Source organism: Colobus angolensis, unplaced genomic scaffold (genome assembly GCF_000951035.1).
Source record: "Colobus angolensis palliatus isolate OR3802 unplaced genomic scaffold, Cang.pa_1.0 Scaffold299, whole genome shotgun sequence".
Lineage (NCBI taxonomy): Eukaryota > Metazoa > Chordata > Mammalia > Primates > Cercopithecidae > Colobus > Colobus angolensis.
Genome location: NW_012116254.1, coordinates 2,875,185 through 2,894,847, shown reverse-complemented (window position 1 = coordinate 2,894,847; position 19,663 = coordinate 2,875,185). Strand labels below are relative to the sequence as shown.

General features: G+C 40.4%; 1 protein-coding gene across 2 annotated transcripts in view; it reads right to left on the bottom strand.

Annotated features, from left to right (window-relative positions):
• Positions 1 to 19,663, bottom strand: part of LOC105516999 (chromosome unknown open reading frame, human C18orf25) — a 97,199-nt gene that overhangs the window by 47,152 nt on the left and 30,384 nt on the right. For both annotated transcript variants that reach the window (XM_011949339.1, XM_011949340.1), the window contains exon 2: positions 1,851 to 2,635. In XM_011949339.1, the coding sequence (XP_011804729.1) occupies positions 1,851 to 2,565 (715 nt within the window). In that variant the 5' untranslated portion in view covers positions 2,566 to 2,635. The remainder of the gene's footprint in view (positions 1 to 1,850; positions 2,636 to 19,663) is intronic.

Genomic DNA, 19,663 nt, shown 5'->3' with positions numbered 1-19,663 from the left:
TTGATTCTCCAGGATTACCTTAGAAAACTATACGTATTTTCAAAAGCCACAAACTTACTAAATGGTGTGAATAAGAGAAACCAAACTATAGATTTAAATTAATTTACTTCGGTGTTCAGTTAGTACACAATTCAGAAGAGACAAGAAATAGACCACTGGTGTTTTAAGTTTTAAGCAGTAGTCAAGATACTCAATTAGAAAGAAGATTAGGAAAATATGAACAAAGCACATCTAACCTATTTAAGCAAAACAGGGAAAGTGCCTATGAAGACATTTCTCAAGCCACCTTACAATAGCATTCTGTCTTCAGAGAGAATTTTGTTTACCCACCTTCTTCCTTTCCATAAAAAGGCAAAGTAATGGGGTAATTACATAAGATCCTGTTTAGTAAGTTGGATTAAGTATTGTATTAAGAGATCCATCAAGGTCTTGATTAAGTGGTTAGAACAAGATATAAGAATGCACAATTTTACAGGTATTACGGTTTTCTTAAAAATATTATTACACGTAAAACTAAAATACATACCTAAAACCTGCCTTAGAACAATCCCAAAGTCTGTTTCTCTCATGCATTTAACTGATGAGCTTCATTGAAATCCCCTTCCCAGTAGTTTTATTACAAGGAACGATAGCAAAGGAATTCAACAGAGATATTAAAACAGTAAAAAGCATTTCTAAAGATTGTTTGAGATTCATATTTATATTATATGAACGAGACTTACTATCAGAACTTCAACACCTATAAAGTGCTTTAAAACCAATCATTCTTCTTACTGAATTTATATAACTTTGGGAAGCTATAGATTTCATTAACCAATATGATTTTTCTTGAAATAGTCTTTGTATATCAGCAATATGCTGTCTTCACATGTAGATACAGAAAGCTTTCAGAAAACCAGAGAGAAAAAAAACCATAGTCACCCATAAAACTTTAGAAAATCAGAACTTGCCCTTCTTCAATGTGGCAATAAATAATACTGCCATGACCTATTCAATGCCATATAGTTTACAAAATGTTCCTGATCATATCGTAAGGATCTCTTGGATAATAAGAATTCACTACTTAAGAGCCATTCAGATACATCTTTCTTCCACTATGAAATCTCAAGACTGCCTTTGTATTATAGTACACAGTACCAGATGCAGTAATATGGGAAAAGCAGATTTACTAAATATGTAATAAATTACAGACCCTTATACCAATGAGAGCTAGAACAAGCAGATTTCTAACAAACTTTTTTAAAGCTTGGGAAACTAATGGAAAATTTTTCAGAAAGACATTCTTTTCAATATGAGTGACAAGATAGAAAGATTTGTAACAAGGATAACTAGCTTATCATGCATTGAATATGGGGTAAAACACATAAAACTACTGTTTTTGGAGGAAAAATTATTAGAAAACTTTAACAAAAGATAGAATGTGTTATTTCAGACACTATAAGCTCGAGTGCAGTGGCTATATAATAAAGCAAGGTGCCTATTCCTGAGGAGAATGTACTCAGTAATGATGCTGAACAGTGAGTATTAAATCTAAGCAGTGCTAAAAAGGCAATGATGGGAGTTCATGTAATGTGTTACAGAGAGACTTGTGAGAAATTCCATTACTTAAAAATAATCTTGTCCCTATCATTAACCATTTAATTTTTTTTTTTTTCCTGATGTGCTAAAGTGCACTGGAAACCTCAGAACAGGTTTTATAAATTGGCCATGTCTTGTAATAGACTGCAGTCTTCAAATTTACACAGAGCTGCAGGTCTCCTGGATTTTTTCAAGTGTCACTCATCTAACTGAGCCTGACAGCTGAGAATGCCATCAGGTACTTTACAGTCAGTTTAAAAAACATCCTCTACCTGGTATCTCTGCAGTGATTGTCTTGCTGCTCCCTGAAACCTCTTCATCATCATCCGATGAGCTCGTGCTTGAGTCACAAGTCAGGTCACTATCACTGGTACTACTGTCCTGCAGCAGGTTATATTTCTTCCTTGCAGCAGCCTCCCGTTTCTGCCTCAGTAGCCTGATCCTCTCCTTGTGCTTTTGGCTCCGATGACCTTTAACCTTGGCGACTCGGCCATTCTGTTTATCACTGGATTGCCGGTTTTTCTTGGCAGCCATAGTGGATGTTTCACTTTCTGATCGGGACCGCCTAGACTTGCGCCCAACTGTGGCACCAGACACTCCTGAAGGGTCTCCTTCTACCGCTGTTTCTGCCTGAGAAGGTTCATTCTCTTCTGCGGAAGACAATGTATCTGAATCAGCCAGGTGACCACTAGAGGAAGGGGAAAGCATGCAGTGATTAGAGGAGTCACTCTCATAAACTCGGCCAGTTGTAGGCTTGTCACTCTCCGTGGATGCTAACTGAGACTCAGAAGAGTCCCTTCTCAGTTCCATCAACAAGCAGGGCATTGAAGAAATCACTGTAGAATCTGCTACACCATCTTTCTGAACTTGAGATTCCAGTTCTACAGATCCATCTTCCTCCTTGGCTGTCTCTTGTTCAGATGCTTTTGGTGGGGCTTCGGACTCAATGAGTTCTTCGACTTTTCCCACTGACTCCTCCATCTTCATTTCAGAATTTCAAGTTAAATCATGGAGTACAGTCTAGGAAATGATATCAAAGATGCAACAGGAAAGCAACCTGTACAAAAACACACAAAGTCAATAAACAGAATGCCAGATTATTTGATCAATACAACATGCCTACCTTTATAAGTGGGTGGGGCAAAACTTACCATTACACAGGCCTTTAAAATATATACATATTATTATCTGCTTGTCTGATCAACAGTCAAATTCAAAGGATTAATACTATCAAAATCTAAGTATACTGAGCTACTAAAAATGCCATAATATTAATCACTATTACTGAACTTGCAAGGCCAACATGTAATGAACATTTTCCAGTTTACAATTTTATTTAAAGTGTTCTAGAAAGAAATCTTCAAAACTCTGATATAATTAATATGCATGTATTGACTTTGATATAAATGAAAAAGAATGCTTTAACACTAGTCTAGAAATGCATTACCTGGAATGACTACTTTTATATTCAAATCAAAAAGAAAGGAGGTAGGAGGAGGGGAGTTACAACAGAGAAACATCAAATGTTTTTTTTTTTTGAGACAGGGTCTCACTCCGCCACCCAGGCTGGAGTGCAATGGTGCAATCTCAGCTGCAACCTCCGTTGCCGTGGCTCAAGCAATTCTCTTGCCTCAGCCTTCCAAATGGCTGGGACTACAGGTGCACACCACCGGACCCAGCTAATTTTTTGCATTTTTTGTAGAGACAGGATTTCACCATGTTGCCCAGGCTGGTCTCAAACTCCTGAGCTCAAGTGATCCACCCACTGTGGCCTCCCAAACTGCTGGGATTATAGGAGTAAGCCACCACACCTGGCCCCTACACTTATGCTTAAAAAAAACAAAAACACACGCACACTCCAACTACATGCATTTGGCAAATGAGCAACCAAATACTATGCATCAAACTTGTCTGCAGTCCCCTCAATAGGAGTTGTTCTAGTGAAGCATTAAGATGAAAGGCCAGAATCTGATGCTTCCTCAATCCTACCTAGCTCCCACATACCTCATCATGCTGAATGTGAGGCTAGTGTTTAAACTGATGTTTTATCAACAATGGTCACTAAATACAGAACCCAGAAAACCTGGTATATTCTATGAATGAATTAAGGGATTTAAGAGAAAATACTCTACACCCATTTTACACTTTGGATGCTAAATTTAAAACCTAACACTCTACCACCACTGTGAGTGATACAACTCCAATTAACCATACAGGTACAGGACATAATATTTAACCTCAAAAGCTTATGACCTATACAGTTAAGTCCTTACTTAACATTGTCAATAGGTTCTTGCAAACTGAGACTTTAAGTGAATGACGTTTAACAAAACCAATTTTTTCATTAACGTTATAACTAAAGGACATCATTCAAAGACCAGCAGTATCTTGTTCCATTTAAAGTTGCGGTTTCCAAGAACCTATTGAAAATCTGGTGGTTTTTAAAGAGGATGCTAAATATGGAAAGCAAGTAAATAACTTGCCCTGTAAGTGTTACAATACAGAAAGCAACTATCATGTCCACAGGTCACAGACACACACAACCATTAATCTATACGGTATGCTAGTTAGGTGTAATGTGGCATTTCCATCGTCTCATTCCATCAAGTCACCTTGATAGTTCAATCTATAGTAGACAAAAACTAGGAAATACTTGAAAAATCCTTTAAAACAGATCTAACATGCCAAGTCCACTTTTTGCTTAATACAAACATTCTGTACACCTGTTTTGTTTTTCATAGCCCTGTTCTCAGCTGTTGATAAAACAGGCATTCTGATTAAGTTTCCTTAACACATTCATGGAAACCAGAACATTCGTGGCCACTGAAACATTTGTTAATTTAAAACAATCCTAGGCCAGGAGTGGTGGCTCACACCTGTTATCCCAGCACTTTGGGAGGTGGAGGTGGGTGGATCACCTGAGGTCGGGAGTTTGAGACCAGTCTGGCCAACATGGTGAAACCCCATCTCTACTAAAAATACAAAAATTGGCCAGGCATGGTGGCGAGCACCTGTAGTCCCAGCTACTCGGGAGGCTGAGGCAAAAGAACCGCTTGAACCTGGGAGGCGGAGGTTGCAGTGAGCCAAGATAATGCCACTGTGCTCCAGCTTGGGTGACAGAGCAAGACTCCATCTCAAAAATAAATAAAATAAATAAAAAATAAATAAAACAATATTGTGTGCAGCCTACTTCACATATTTGTATCAATTATAGTACTAATGTTGGAGCTCAGTGAAAATCAGCATAAATATTTTTTCTGACACCATTACAAAAAAATGTAACACCTCTGAAAGCCAACAGAGCGAGTAACAGTTAAACCAATGGAGACTGTTATACATAAAGCATGCTGGCAATACAAACATGAAATAAAATATTCATAGATACAAAATACCCCCAGGTATGAGGAATAAACCCAAGTTCTTTTTTTTAAGCCAAATTTAGCAGTGGAGGGGACCAAGATTTTCTAACTGAATAAAAATGAGAGTTAATTATATTATGGAGATTCAAGTTGTATATTCTGGAATAAAGATTCTTCTCAAGGTCGGGCACGGTGACTCACACTTGTATTCCCAGGGAGGCCGAGGCAGGTGGATCACAAGATCAGGAGCTCAAGACCAGCCTGGCCAAGATAGTGAAACCCCATCTCTACTAAAAATACAAAAATTAGCCGGGCATGGTGGCAGCACCTGTAATCTCAGCTACTTAGGAGGCTGAAGCAGGAGAATCACTTGAACCCAGGAGGCAGAGCTTGCAGTGAGCCGAGGTCGCACCACTGCACTCCAGCCTGGGTGACAAAGTGAGACTCCGTCTCAAAAAAAAAAATTCTTCTTACGGCTAAAATATCTGAGAAAATATACTCAGACGAAATTAATGTCAGCTATATAGGACAAGCATCAAAGTCTCAATGTGTGAAAGAAGGCAGCACTGGATATTTTCAAAGTACATAATACAGCATCAGACTGAAAAGTAAATTTGTTAAAATGACCATACAACTCTTGTTTCTTCAAGAAATAAGTTGTGTGGATGACACAAGTAAATCTAGATTGTTTTTCCCTGTTTAAAAAAAAATGACAATAGGGCACATCATTCAATTTAATAATTATCTTTCAAGTTCCTTAAATCTGAGTGTTAACTGAGATTTAATTTCTACTACCTAAATTAGTAACTGGTATTGCAGTTAAAACCACTTAAATATGCTCAAATCAATCACAAAAGACTAGTATTGACCATAAATAGGACACAAGTTAGTTCATCACGGTATGTTCACACAATGTGGCCATTAAAAAAAGAAAAAGCATTTTATACAGAGAGATAAGAAACAGCTCTCACGCCAATTTTAATGAAAAAAGATACATTATAGCATTTATGTAAATAAATAACAAAACTAAATTTACATGAGTTTACCTGTAGATGCACAGACTTTGGAAACAAACTTAAGAAAATAGTAATACCAACTTGGAAGGAAAGCAGGTGAATAAGGGAACAGGAGAAGACAGTGCGGTATGCAGTTTTGTATCTCTTGAATTCGTAATGTATACAAGCATTATCTATTCAAAAAATCCACTCTGACATAAAAGTCTTCTGAAGAAAAAGGAGTTGTGCTTTTTTTGGGCCATAACACTAGACTACTCTTTGGGTCAAGTTTAGTCAATGAATTCTACTATGCTTTCTCCCTATAGTGGAATTTTGCTATAATTAATTAAATACAGGAGAAAAAAGTCACAGAAAGTGAAAACATAAGCTCTGACTAAACTCCCTGCAGTGGAATAAAAACAAAGTGCGCTAACCACAGGGGGAAATGATGTCATACATAAAGATTAGTATTTCCAAATGACCAGATTATTTACTGCATATATTGTTTTTGGTCAAGGGAAAAAATAGGTTTTTCTGGTAGGAACAGTCAAGTAGCTAGCAGTATAAAATGATATAATTGTCAAATAGGAATTGCATCACATAAATGGCATAAAAGGTTATCAACCCTCTGGGTTAACGCTGACAGTAAATTTACATTCAGTGAAGTAATAAATATACAACATTTTTCCTATTAGAACAGCACTTTCCCCCATGCTGTTCTTCCCTCCAATCTAAACGCAACCTCCTCTACATGAATACTAGAGCTCATCCCCCTCTCATTTCCCTAGAACCTTACATTATTGATTATTCCTTGGCTCTCGTCCACCTGTCACATCCAACTGGAACATTCATTCATTCATTTTTGAAATCCTCCTTCGACCTATCACCTTCAATCTCACATCTCCCTCTCTAGGTATCATGCTCTTCTTTCACAGTCGATCTTATTATGAGAGCTGTATAAACTTCTATTTCCTTAACTCTCACACTCCCTTCTGCAACCCAATCCAACCTGACATCTCCTTCTATCAAACCAGTGGAAGAAGCCTAGGCAACATGGCAAGACCCTATCTCTACAAAATATTTAAAAATTAGCTGGGCATGTGGCACATGCTGTGGTTCCAGCTACTAGGGAGACTGAGCAAGGAGGATGCCTTGAGCCCAGGGAGTCAGGGCTGCCACGAGCCGTGTTTGCATCAGTACGTTCCAGGCTGGGTGACAGAGCAAGACCCTGTCTCAAAAAACAAAAACAAAAAAACCAGTGGAACAGTTATTACCAGGGTCATTAATGACCTCTCTATCTCTAAATCCAACATATTTTGGCCCTAATCTTACTTAATATTTAAGCAGCATTTTATGCCTGACGACACTCTCTGTTCTTTAAACCAATTAATGCTTTTCTTTGGCTTCAAGATTTCTCTATTCTTCTGGCTGGTCCTTCTCAGTCTACTTTGTAGGCTTAACTTCCTCTACCAAATCTCAGGATTTAGTCCTACATCTAGGTCCTTTTCCCATCCACCAACATGAGCTCTTCTTTTTTTTTTTTTTTAAAACAGGGTCTCACTCTGTCACCCAGGCTGGAGTGCAGGGGCGCCATCTTGGCTCACTGTAACCTCTGCCTCCTTGGCCCAGTTATTCCCACCCCCCTCCCGCCTCAGCCCCCTGAAGTAGCTGAGACTACAGGCACAAGCCACCATGCCTGGCTAATTTTTGTGTTTTTTGTAGAGACGGGGTTTCACCATGTTGCCCAGGCTGGTTACAGACTCCTGAGTTCAAGTGATCGACACACCTCGGCCTCCCAAAGTGCTAGGATTACAGGTGTGAGCCACCATGCCTGGCCCAATACCCAAAACCCACATTTTCCAATACCATCCCTAGACTAGTAATTTTATTTCTCCAGCTCAGATCTCTGAACTCTATACCAGTCCACCCAAATACCCAGCTGACATCTGTATTTAGATTTTGGAAAGGTACCATAATCCCATCATATCCAAATCCAGATCATCTCTGATCTACCCTACTCTGCTCCTTCTCTGGCTTTCTCTAGCTCAGTATATAGCACTATTGCTACTATCTCAGTTGCTCGCGTCAAAAACCTGAGTTATCTTTAACAATGCCTTGTTCTTTACTTACTGCATCCCATCATTCACACTTCCATCATTCACTAACTCCTATCAATCCCACCTCCTTAACAGTTTTCTAGTCTGTCCACTATTCTCTATCTCTGCTGTCACAGAGCACTCTAGACACAACCTCCATCATTTATTTTCAATAGTACTGACTACCATCACTGTCTCTCTTCAGACTCAGTCTTTCTCCTATGCACCAACCTGTTTTCCATACAGTAAGTAGAGCAATATTTCTACAAGGTAAATATGTTATCTTTATGAGAGAAAGTAATTTTTAAAGTCCTAGAAGACAGGGTAGAGGAGGACAGGTAAAGGCAAGTTGAGATTTATCTGATGTTTTTCTCTCCCTTTAAAAAGGGATTATATATTGCTTTCTGATCAGTGGTGAATGTGGAGGAAAACAGATTATATGCAACAATCTGAAAAAACATGTTGTTGGCCAGGTGTGATGGCTCACGCCTGTAATCCCAGCACTTTGGGAGGCCCAGGCGGATGGATCACAAGGTCAGGGGTTCGAGACCAGCCTGGCCAACATAGTGAAATCCCGTCTCTACTAAAAATACAAAAATTAGCCAGGTGTGGTGGCGGACGCCTGTAGTCCAAGCTATTCGGGAGGCTGAGGCGGGAGAATCGCTTGAACCCAGGAGGCGGAGGTTGCAGTGAGCCAAGACCACGCCATTACGCTCCAGCCTGAGTGACAGAGCGAGACTCCATCTTTAAAAAAAAAAAAAAAAAAACAGGTTGTTAATTATGGACAATGAAAATGAATTCACTTTTTAGTCCTTGTACTCTTTAAGAAACTAAGACAACAAAAGATGCGTACAGTTCAGAGTTAAACCATGGAATTTAAGCAGTATACAATGCTCAAACAGGAGACAGGGAGTGTAAAGCATAAAGCTGAATAAGGCTACTTGTGAAAATCTGGAAGAGAAAAGTTGAGGAAGTTCTTATTAGACCTCCTTCTTGGTCAGCAAAGCTTAATACAAAGTGAAAAAGAAGGCAGGCTTGGGGGTTTGTTAAAAAAAAAATGGAGAAGTGTTGTAACATCTGCTACAGAGAATCTGACAGAGATTAAAACTGCTGAGTACAATAATTCATACAGTCAGAACAATTCACAATGCTCAATTTCCAAACTATGGGACCATTAACACAAACTTAAGAGGAAAAATGTGATTGCTTTCCCCTGCTCAAAACCCCTGCCCACCTTTCTAGTTTTCATCTTGGGCCACTCACCCCCTAGCTCCCTCCAACTACCAAGAATATCACATAAAAAGAGTTTTTTCCAGATCTCTGGCCTTTCACAGTCATTTTCATTTTGTGCCTATCCTCTTGCTGGCTACCCCTCAGAAATTGGAATAATCCTTTGGTAATAATACAGGCTAATATTTTTAGCCTTTGATAAAATTGCATACTAATATTACCCCTAGGAAATGCATATTACCCACATTATCCTCCTTCACTGTGCTTTGCACAATTGTAGTTAAGTAACTGTATACTGTAACTGGCTGATGTCTACTTCACATACATAAGGACACATAAAAAATTTAAGAACAGAGCCAGGCACGGTGGCTCATGCCTGTAATCCCAGCATTTGGAAGGCCGAGTTGGGTGGATCACAAGGTCAAGAGATCCAGACCATCCAGGCCAACACGGTGAAACCTTGTCTCTACTAAAAATACAAAAATTAGCTGGGCATGGTGGCGCATGCCTGTAACTCCAGCTACTAGGGGTGCTGAAGCAGGAGAACCGCTTGAACTTGGGAGGCAGAGGCTGCAGTGAGCTGAGATCAAGCCACTGCACTCTAGCCTGGCAACAGAGCGAGACTTCATCTCAAAAAAAAAAGAAAAGAAAAAAAAGATTTAAGAAAAGAAAATCATATAATCAACTACCATCCCAGCTGATTCATCTCTATCTGCAATAAGCAAAACAGACCTTAACACAAAAAGTATTATCAAGAAAAAAGGCATCATTCTAATTTTGCATGGACTAACGATAAACATTATAAGAATCTGTGTATGTTTTCTTTGGATTGCAAATTTCTTAAGGTATAAAGCAAGGTCATCAGTTAAGGTGAGGATGAATGAGGTAGTGCTGAAGTTGATCAGAGGACTAGGTGTGAAACAGTACTAGGAAAGTGAAGGGACCAGGTAAGTACAATATACTATAAAATAATTTCCAGGCAATAGTAAGGGCCCACTCTAAGGATTGTAGCCATGAACTTAAAGACTGGTATATATGTATATGTTTTTCTCCTTTCAAGTTCAGCTGCATAAATCCAAGTGCAACAAGGTAAATCTTGGATTTAACCAGAATTTTAGTTTTGCCCAACAAGTAGAACAAAGCAAGAAAGAAGCAAGAGGGTATGCAAGGAAATCATTCTAATGATCACATCAAGAAGGTACAGAGCACTAAAAATGGGATAGGTCAATGGAATGGACATCTCAACAGAGCCAAAAAATATTGAAATCAGGGTACTGTAAAGAATGAGCTAGAAAGATAGAATCCAAGAGTGCTGTGAATGAAACAGATTATGGAAGGGTTACAGTTATTGATAACTGACAGGATCTAAAACAATGCTACTAAAAGTGTTGTCTGTAAATCAATGTACACCTGCAGTGAAAGAAATATAGAAGGCAGGGCGCCGTGGCTCACGCCTGTAATCCCAGCACTTTGGGAGGCCAAGGCAGGTGGATCATGAAGTCAGGAGTTCAAGACCAGCCTAGCCAACATGGTGAAACCCTGTCTCCACAGAAAATACAAAAATTAGCCGGACACGGTGGCACGTGCCTGTAACCCCAGCTACTCGGGAGGCTGAGGCAGGAGAATGGCTTGAACCCGGGAGGTGGAAGTTGCAGTGAGCCGAGACCGCACCACTGCACTCCAGCCTGGGTGACAGAGCGAGATTCCATCTCAAAAAGAAAAAAAAAAAGTATAGAAACTGAGTAATTACTGAGAAACTTATAACAACTTTATATTGTTACAACAATCGAAATCAGTATTTCAACTTCCTAGTAATCAATTTTTATCATATGTTATAAAATAATCAATCCACAGTGGACTAGAAATAAAAATATACTGGTCCTTCACAATGGATAGTTCAAGAAGCCCTGGTTAGGGTACAACCATGGAAGTAGGTGACTGGGGTAAGGTGGTAGACAAAATCTTACAGGAGAGTTCCTCACAGAACTTACTGAGTAGTGTCAGAAGGATCACTTATGTGTATACTGATATCAGTAAGAACTGACCAGGTGTAGTGGCTCACGCCTGTAATCCCAGCACTTTGGGAAATCAAAGTGGGAGGATCACTTGAACCCAAGAGTTCAAGACCAGCCTGGGCAACACAGTGAGAGACCCTGTCTCTATTAAAAATTTAAAAATTAGTCGGACATGGTGGTGCATGCCTGTAGCCCAGCTACTTGGGAGGCTGAGGTGGGAAGATGGCTTGAACCTGGGAGGTCAAAGCTGCAGTGAGCTGCAATTATGCCACTGCACTCCAGCCTGGGTGACAGAGTGAGGCCCGGTCTCAAAAAAATAAAAATTAAAAAAGGGCTGTGGCAGAGAGAGGAGGAGAATGAAGAGAAGTGGGTTAAAAGGTACAAACATACATTAAGATAAAAGGAATAAATTCAGTGTTTGATAGCAGGGCGGAGAAAACAAAACAAGGACTGTGTTTTAAGTATCCCCAACAACTCAGTTGAGTGATTCTCAAAGAGATAGTGTTTAATGTCTGAAATGAAAAGATTATTTAAATTATCCATAAATGAGATCAAACAGTATCAGTAAAGTCAGATTTGAGAGAAGATATTTTAAAGAGAGAGGAGACAAGGTTTCATCACAGATCAGGGAAGTTCTCTAAAGAGAAAAAATGGGGCTGAAGACCACTCTTTGGGTGACTACAGGTAGACTACAGGAAGAGTAAAAAGTTTGGTGGTAGAGGCCAAGCAGTGGCTCACCCCTATAATCCCGGCACTTTGGGAGGCAGGGGTGGGAGGATCTCTTAAGGCCAGGAGTTTCAGACCAGCCTGGGCAACATAGTGAGACTCCGTATCTACAAAAAATTAAAAAGCTAGCCATGTGTAATGGTGCATGCTTGTAGTCTCAGCTACTCAGGGAGCTGAGGTGGGAGGATCACTTGTGCCTTGGAGATTGAGGCTACAGTGAGCCATGATCATGGCACTGCACTCCAGCCTAGGAGACAGAGCAAAGAAAAAAAAAGAAAAAAAAAAAGCTTGGTGGTAGAGAAATAATCAACTTGGATTTGGACTGGATAATCCTCATAACACAGGTCTCTACTGGGAGCAGTGGCTCATGCCTGTAATCCCAGCACTTTGGGAGGCAGAGGTGGGTCGATCACAAGGTAGGGAGATCGAGACCATCCTAGCTAACACAGTGAAACCCTGTCTCTACTAAAAATACAAAACATTAGCCAGACGTGGTGGCGGGCGCCTGTAGTCCCAGCTACTCGGGAGGCTGAGGCAGGAGAATGGCGTAAACCCGGGAGGTGGAGCTTGCAGTGAGCTGAGATTACGCCACTGCACTCCAGACTGGGCAAGACAGCGAGACTCTGTCTCAAAAAACAAAAAAAAAAAACCCACCTATAGAAAAAAATATAAAAAAATTAGCTGAGCATGGTAGCACGTGCCTGTAGTACCAGCTACTAGGGAGGCTAAGGTGGGAGGATGGTGTAAGCCGACGAGGTCAAGGCTGCAGTGAGCCGGGACTGCAGTACTGAATTAAATAATGCCCACCTGGGCAACAGAGTGAGACCCTGTCTTGAAAATACAAAACAAAACAATCCACAGGTCTCAAAAATATAGAAATACAGATTTTGACATCATTGATATAAGGACAGGTGATGGCTAAATACATCAATTCATCCAGGGAAAAACCACAGTGAACACAGAAGAGACTTTAACATAAAGTTCAAAAGATGTGAATCAATTGTTTTCATATATAAACTGACAGGCAAGGAATTATTTTTGGAGGGAAATAAGATATACCCATAAAACACAGAGAAAACATTCCTTCTCGAAATGCTCTTCTTAGACTGTTAACAACTTCCTGTAGACTTAGATTGTAAGAAAGGACCATGATTAATGGAATCTTACCAAAAATCAAGCACTACCGGAAATCCTCCTGAAGATTTAGACACAGCATTGTATAAAATCATTAAGCACTCAATAAACTAAGACTTATTTTTTACCCCTTTCCGTATTACCTGTGAACAACCACCATTAACCATCCTTTAACATCACTAAAATGACATAATGCTCCCATTAAAACAAACAAATAGGCCAGGTACGGTGGCTCACTCCTACAATCCTAGCACTCTGGGAGGCCAAGGCAGGCAGATTGTTTGAGCTCAGGAGTTCGAGACCAGAGTGGGCAACATGGTGAAACCCCATCTCTACTAAAATACAAAAAATTAGCCAGGCGTGGTAGTGGGCTCCTGTAGTCCCAGCTACTCAGCAGCCTGGGGCAGGAGAGTAACTTGAACCCAGAAGGCAGAAGTTTCAGTGAGCCAAGATCGCACCACTGCACTCCAGCCTGGGCGACAGAGTGAGACTCCATCTCCAAAAAAAAAAAAGAAGGGGGAAAAAAACCAATAAACTAAAACTGTATCCTCCTTCCTAATTTAAGGAACGAAAAAAGTCATCTGCTGTTACAAGTTTATTGTTGCCACAGGCCCTTTTCCTTTTCAGTTGAAACCACAAGTTGACACCATAAACTGACAAAAGCACAGCCCGTTAAATGATAGTTTCTAAGTAAGATTTTCCTCTACACTCATGTAAAATAGGGTATTCTAATTGCTAGCATTCTTGCACCTATTTATTTTACATTACCAACCTAGAACTGTAAGAAACACAAGCAGCTAATGCCTCAAATATGGTCTACATAAACCAGTTAACTTATATTGCTGCTCCACATGCAAAAGTATTAATATTAGGTAATTTATGAATTTGATGTTTCTTTATTTTACAAAACAATACTCTGAACTAAATAATGCTTTCTACTTAGACCAAAAAAGAAAGGCAACTTTAAAGAAAGTCAATGTTTTGCTAACAAAACAAAGCCTTTGCATACAAGAGGCTATAGTACTTTTCCTGTCACAGAAATTCAGGCTTACAAAAAAAGAAAAAGAAAGCCTAACAGGTGATTGATCCTGTTGATTCATTTGCAATCTAAGACTGGGCCTAGCAGGACACCTTCTGCTGCTTATCTAATTTAGCTTCAACACCCAGTGGATAGGGTGTATACCAATCTCCCTTGAGAGAATGAGAGAACAAGGTATTCTGCATAGAATTTACCACAATTTTTTCTAAGATTACTGCAGTCTTTCAGTTTATATAAAATTGATACTAAAAATTCTGTAACTGTGACAGAAAAAAAAAAAAGAACATAAAAACAAGTCTATAAGACACATACTACAGATCAACTTTCCATGCAGGTCTATTCTTACTTTCAATATTTAAATTCCTACCCACTTCCCTTCCCGTAAAAACTCAATGTATGCCCACAAATTCTCAAAAGGAATATAAGCCCACTCAAAAACAAACTAGGGGCTGAGTTCTCTGCTCTTTAAATCAAATCAGTCAGACTCCTTAAACATTTTGGGGGTTGTGGTAGCTCCCGCCTGCAATCCCAGTACTTTGGGAAGCCGAGGCGGGTAGATCACTTGAGCCCAGGAGTTCGTGACCAGCCTGGGCAACACGGCAAAACCCCATCTCTACTGAAAATACAAAAATTAGTTGGGCATGGTAGTGCATGCCTATAATCCCAGCTACTCAGGAAGCTGAGGCACAAGAATCACTTGAACCTGGGAGGCAGAGGCGGAGGCGGAGGTTGAGATCGTGTCCTTGCACTCTAGCCTGGACAACAGAGTGAGACTGTCTCAAAAAAAAACAACAAAAAACCTTAAGAAAAATTTGATTGTAATATTACCACAAAGAAATGCACATCGTGGCTGGGCACGGTGGCTCAAGCCTGTAGTCCCAGCACTTTGTGAGGCCGAGACGGGCGGATCACGAGGTCAGGAGATCGAGACCATCCTGGCTAACACAGTGAAACCCCATCTCTGCTAAAAAATACAAAAAACTAGCCAGACATGTTGGCGGGCACCTGTAGTCCCAGCTACTTGGGAGGCTGAGGCAGGAGAATGGCAATAAACCCAGGAGGCAGAGCTTGCAGTGAACTGACATCTGGCCACTGCGCTCCAGCCTGGGCGAACAGAGCGAGACTCTGTCTCCAGGAAAAAAAAGAAATGCACATCATTAAGTGTGCATCTTGACACATTCATATAAAATGAACTTATCTATGTAATGACCATATACAGAACATTCCCAACACCCCAGAAGCATCCCTCGTGTCCCCTCTAGTCACTATCCACCCTAGAAAGTAACCACTATTTGACATTTATCACAAATCATTTTGCCTGTTCTTTTATTTTTGTGTCAAGTTTCTTTAGTTCAACAATGTCTCTGAAGCTTATCCATGCAACAGTATGCAACAGCAGCTTATTTTCATTACTAGAAAGTATTCCACTGTATAACTATATCACAATTTATCTATCCATTCTACTCTTGATAGACATTTGTGATTTTTTTCAGTTTGGGACATCATGAGCAATGCATTCATGAAAAGTTTCATACATGTCTTCTGGTGCACGTTTGCACATGTTTCTGTTGTATATATACCCAGGAGTTAATACAACTCCTAGATTAAGTCACAGAATATGCTTATGTTCAGCTTTACTAGAAAGTTTTCCCAAATGCTTCCATCAATTTGTCCTCCTGCCAACAATGTCTGGAGAGTCTCTGTTTTTTTCACACTTTACCAGCACTAGTATTGTTGGTTTTTTGTTTGTTTCAGGCATTTATTTTAGTCATTCTGGTGGAAGTAAAACAGTATTCCCTCCAAGTCCTTCATATCTACATGATCTACATATTTCTATTTCATTCTCCAACAGTAACAAAAATGGCAAGAATATCAGATCTAGTTTTATTTTTTGAGACCAAGTCTCACTCTGTTGCCCAGGCTGGAATTCAGTGGAGCGATCTCGGTTCACTGCAACCTCTGCCTCCCAGGTTCAAGCAATTCTCCTCCTTTAACCTTCTGAGTAGCCGAGATTATAGGCAACCGCCACTACGCCCAGCTAATTTTTGTATTTTTAGTAGAGACGGGGTTTCGCCATGTTGGTCAGGCTGGTCTCAAAACTCCCGACCTCAGGTGATCCAACTTCTTCAGCCTCTCCACACAAATATAGTGCACACAATCTCTCCCAACAAATATAGTCTCTTCCTTCTCTATAATCCCTCCAATGACACTAATGCAGCAGTTATTTGAAAACATCTTATTTCATCCTTAACTAAAACGCTGAGTTCATGCTAACTACACACAAATAAATGCCTTTTCTATGTTGAATGCCTTTTCTATACTACAAGTACACGGGTGCTAGTAGGGCACTTATCAGCTAGCGTGCATGCTACCCAAAAAGGGCAACTAGATCCTGAGGAAATTACAACATTTTTAATATTTTGCGAACTATCAACAAAGTAAGAAAAACTCAAAGTGTACCTCCCAACACAGACACAACAGTGAGCTAAAAACTGGACATAAAACAACCTGGAAATACTAGAGTTGTCCTAGGAGCAAATACCATACTAGTTTGAGAACAGAGATTAAGCCAGGGCAAAGTTGAGAAAACTAGATCTAGGCCAGGCACTGTGGCTCACGCCTGTAATCCCAGCACTCTAGGAGGCTGAGGAAGGTGGATCACCTGAGGTCAGAAGTTCGAGACCATCTTGGCCAACATGGCGAAACCCTGTCTCTACCAAAAATACAAAAATTAGCCAGGTGTAGTGGCACGCGCCTGTAATCCCAGCTACTCAGGAGGCTGAGGCAGGAGAATCGTTTGAACCTGGGAGGCAGAGGTTGCAATGAGCCGAGATCACGCCATTGCACTCCAGCCTGGGCAACAGAGCAAGACTGTCTCAAAAAAAAAAAAAAAAAGAAAAGAAAAAAAAGATTTAAGAAAAGAAAATCATATAATCAACTACCATCCCAGCTGATTCATCTCTATCTGCAATAAGCAAAACAGACCTTAACACAAAAAGTATTATCAAGAAAAAAGGCATCATTCTAATTTTGCATGGACTAACGATAAACATTATAAGAATCTGTGTATGTTTTCTTTGGATTGCAAATTTCTTAAGGTATAAAGCAAGGTCATCAGTTAAGGTGAGGATGAATGAGGTAGTGCTGAAGTTGATCAGAGGACTAGGTGTGAAACAGTACTAGGAAAGTGAAGGGACCAGGTAAGTACAATATACTATAAAATAATTTCCAGGCAATAGTAAGGGCCCACTCTAAGGATTGTAGCCATGAACTTAAAGACTGGTATATATGTATATGTTTTTCTCCTTTCAAGTTCAGCTGCATAAATCCAAGTGCAACAAGGTAAATCTTGGATTTAACCAGAATTTTAGTTTTGCCCAACAAGTAGAACAAAGCAAGAAAGAAGCAAGAGGGTATGCAAGGAAATCATTCTAATGATCACATCAAGAAGGTACAGAGCACTAAAAATGGGATAGGTCAATGGAATGGACATCTCAACAGAGCCAAAAAATATTGAAATCAGGGTACTGTAAAGAATGAGCTAGAAAGATAGAATCCAAGAGTGCTGTGAATGAAACAGATTATGGAAGGGTTACAGTTATTGATAACTGACAGGATCTAAAACAATGCTACTAAAAGTGTTGTCTGTAAATCAATGTACACCTGCAGTGAAAGAAATATAGAAGGCAGGGCGCCGTGGCTCACGCCTGTAATCCCAGCACTTTGGGAGGCCAAGGCAGGTGGATCATGAAGTCAGGAGTTCAAGACCAGCCTAGCCAACATGGTGAAACCCTGTCTCCACAGAAAATACAAAAATTAGCCGGACACGGTGGCACGTGCCTGTAACCCCAGCTACTCGGGAGGCTGAGGCAGGAGAATGGCTTGAACCCGGGAGGTGGAAGTTGCAGTGAGCCGAGACCGCACCACTGCACTCCAGCCTGGGTGACAGAGCGAGATTCCATCTCAAAAAGAAAAAAAAAAAGTATAGAAACTGAGTAATTACTGAGAAACTTATAACAACTTTATATTGTTACAACAATCGAAATCAGTATTTCAACTTCCTAGTAATCAATTTTTATCATATGTTATAAAATAATCAATCCACAGTGGACTAGAAATAAAAATATACTGGTCCTTCACAATGGATAGTTCAAGAAGCCCTGGTTAGGGTACAACCATGGAAGTAGGTGACTGAGGTAAGGTGGTAGACAAAATCTTACAGGAGAGTTCCTCACAGAACTTACTGAGTAGTGTCAGAAGGATCACTTATGTGTATACTGATATCAGTAAGAACTGACCAGGTGTAGTGGCTCACGCCTGTAATCCCAGCACTTTGGGAAATCAAAGTGGGAGGATCACTTGAACCCAAGAGTTCAAGACCAGCCTGGGCAACACAGTGAGAGACCCTGTCTCTATTAAAAATTTAAAAATTAGTCGGACATGGTGGTGCATGCCTGTAGCCCAGCTACTTGGGAGGCTGAGGTGGGAAGATGGCTTGAACCTGGGAGGTCAAAGCTGCAGTGAGCTGCAATTATGCCACTGCACTCCAGCCTGGGTGACAGAGTGAGGCCCGGTCTCAAAAAAATAAAAATTAAAAAAGGGCTGTGGCAGAGAGAGGAGGAGAATGAAGAGAAGTGGGTTAAAAGGTACAAACATACATTAAGATAAAAGGAATAAATTCAGTGTTTGATAGCAGGGCGGAGAAAACAAAACAAGGACTGTGTTTTAAGTATCCCCAACAACTCAGTTGAGTGATTCTCAAAGAGATAGTGTTTAATGTCTGAAATGAAAAGATTATTTAAATTATCCATAAATGAGATCAAACAGTATCAGTAAAGTCAGATTTGAGAGAAGATATTTTAAAGAGAGAGGAGACAAGGTTTCATCACAGATCAGGGAAGTTCTCTAAAGAGAAAAAATGGGGCTGAAGACCACTCTTTGGGTGACTACAGGTAGACTACAGGAAGAGTAAAAAGTTTGGTGGTAGAGGCCAAGCAGTGGCTCACCCCTATAATCCCGGCACTTTGGGAGGCAGGGGTGGGAGGATCTCTTAAGGCCAGGAGTTTCAGACCAGCCTGGGCAACATAGTGAGACTCCGTATCTACAAAAAATTAAAAAGCTAGCCATGTGTAATGGTGCATGCTTGTAGTCTCAGCTACTCAGGGAGCTGAGGTGGGAGGATCACTTGTGCCTTGGAGATTGAGGCTACAGTGAGCCATGATCATGGCACTGCACTCCAGCCTAGGAGACAGAGCAAAGAAAAAAAAAGAAAAAAAAAAAGCTTGGTGGTAGAGAAATAATCAACTTGGATTTGGACTGGATAATCCTCATAACACAGGTCTCTACTGGGAGCAGTGGCTCATGCCTGTAATCCCAGCACTTTGGGAGGCAGAGGTGGGAGGATCGCTTCAGTCCAGGAGTTAAAAACCAGCCTGGGGCCGGGCGCGGTGGCTCAAGCCTGTAATCCCAGCACTTTGGGAGGCCGAGACGG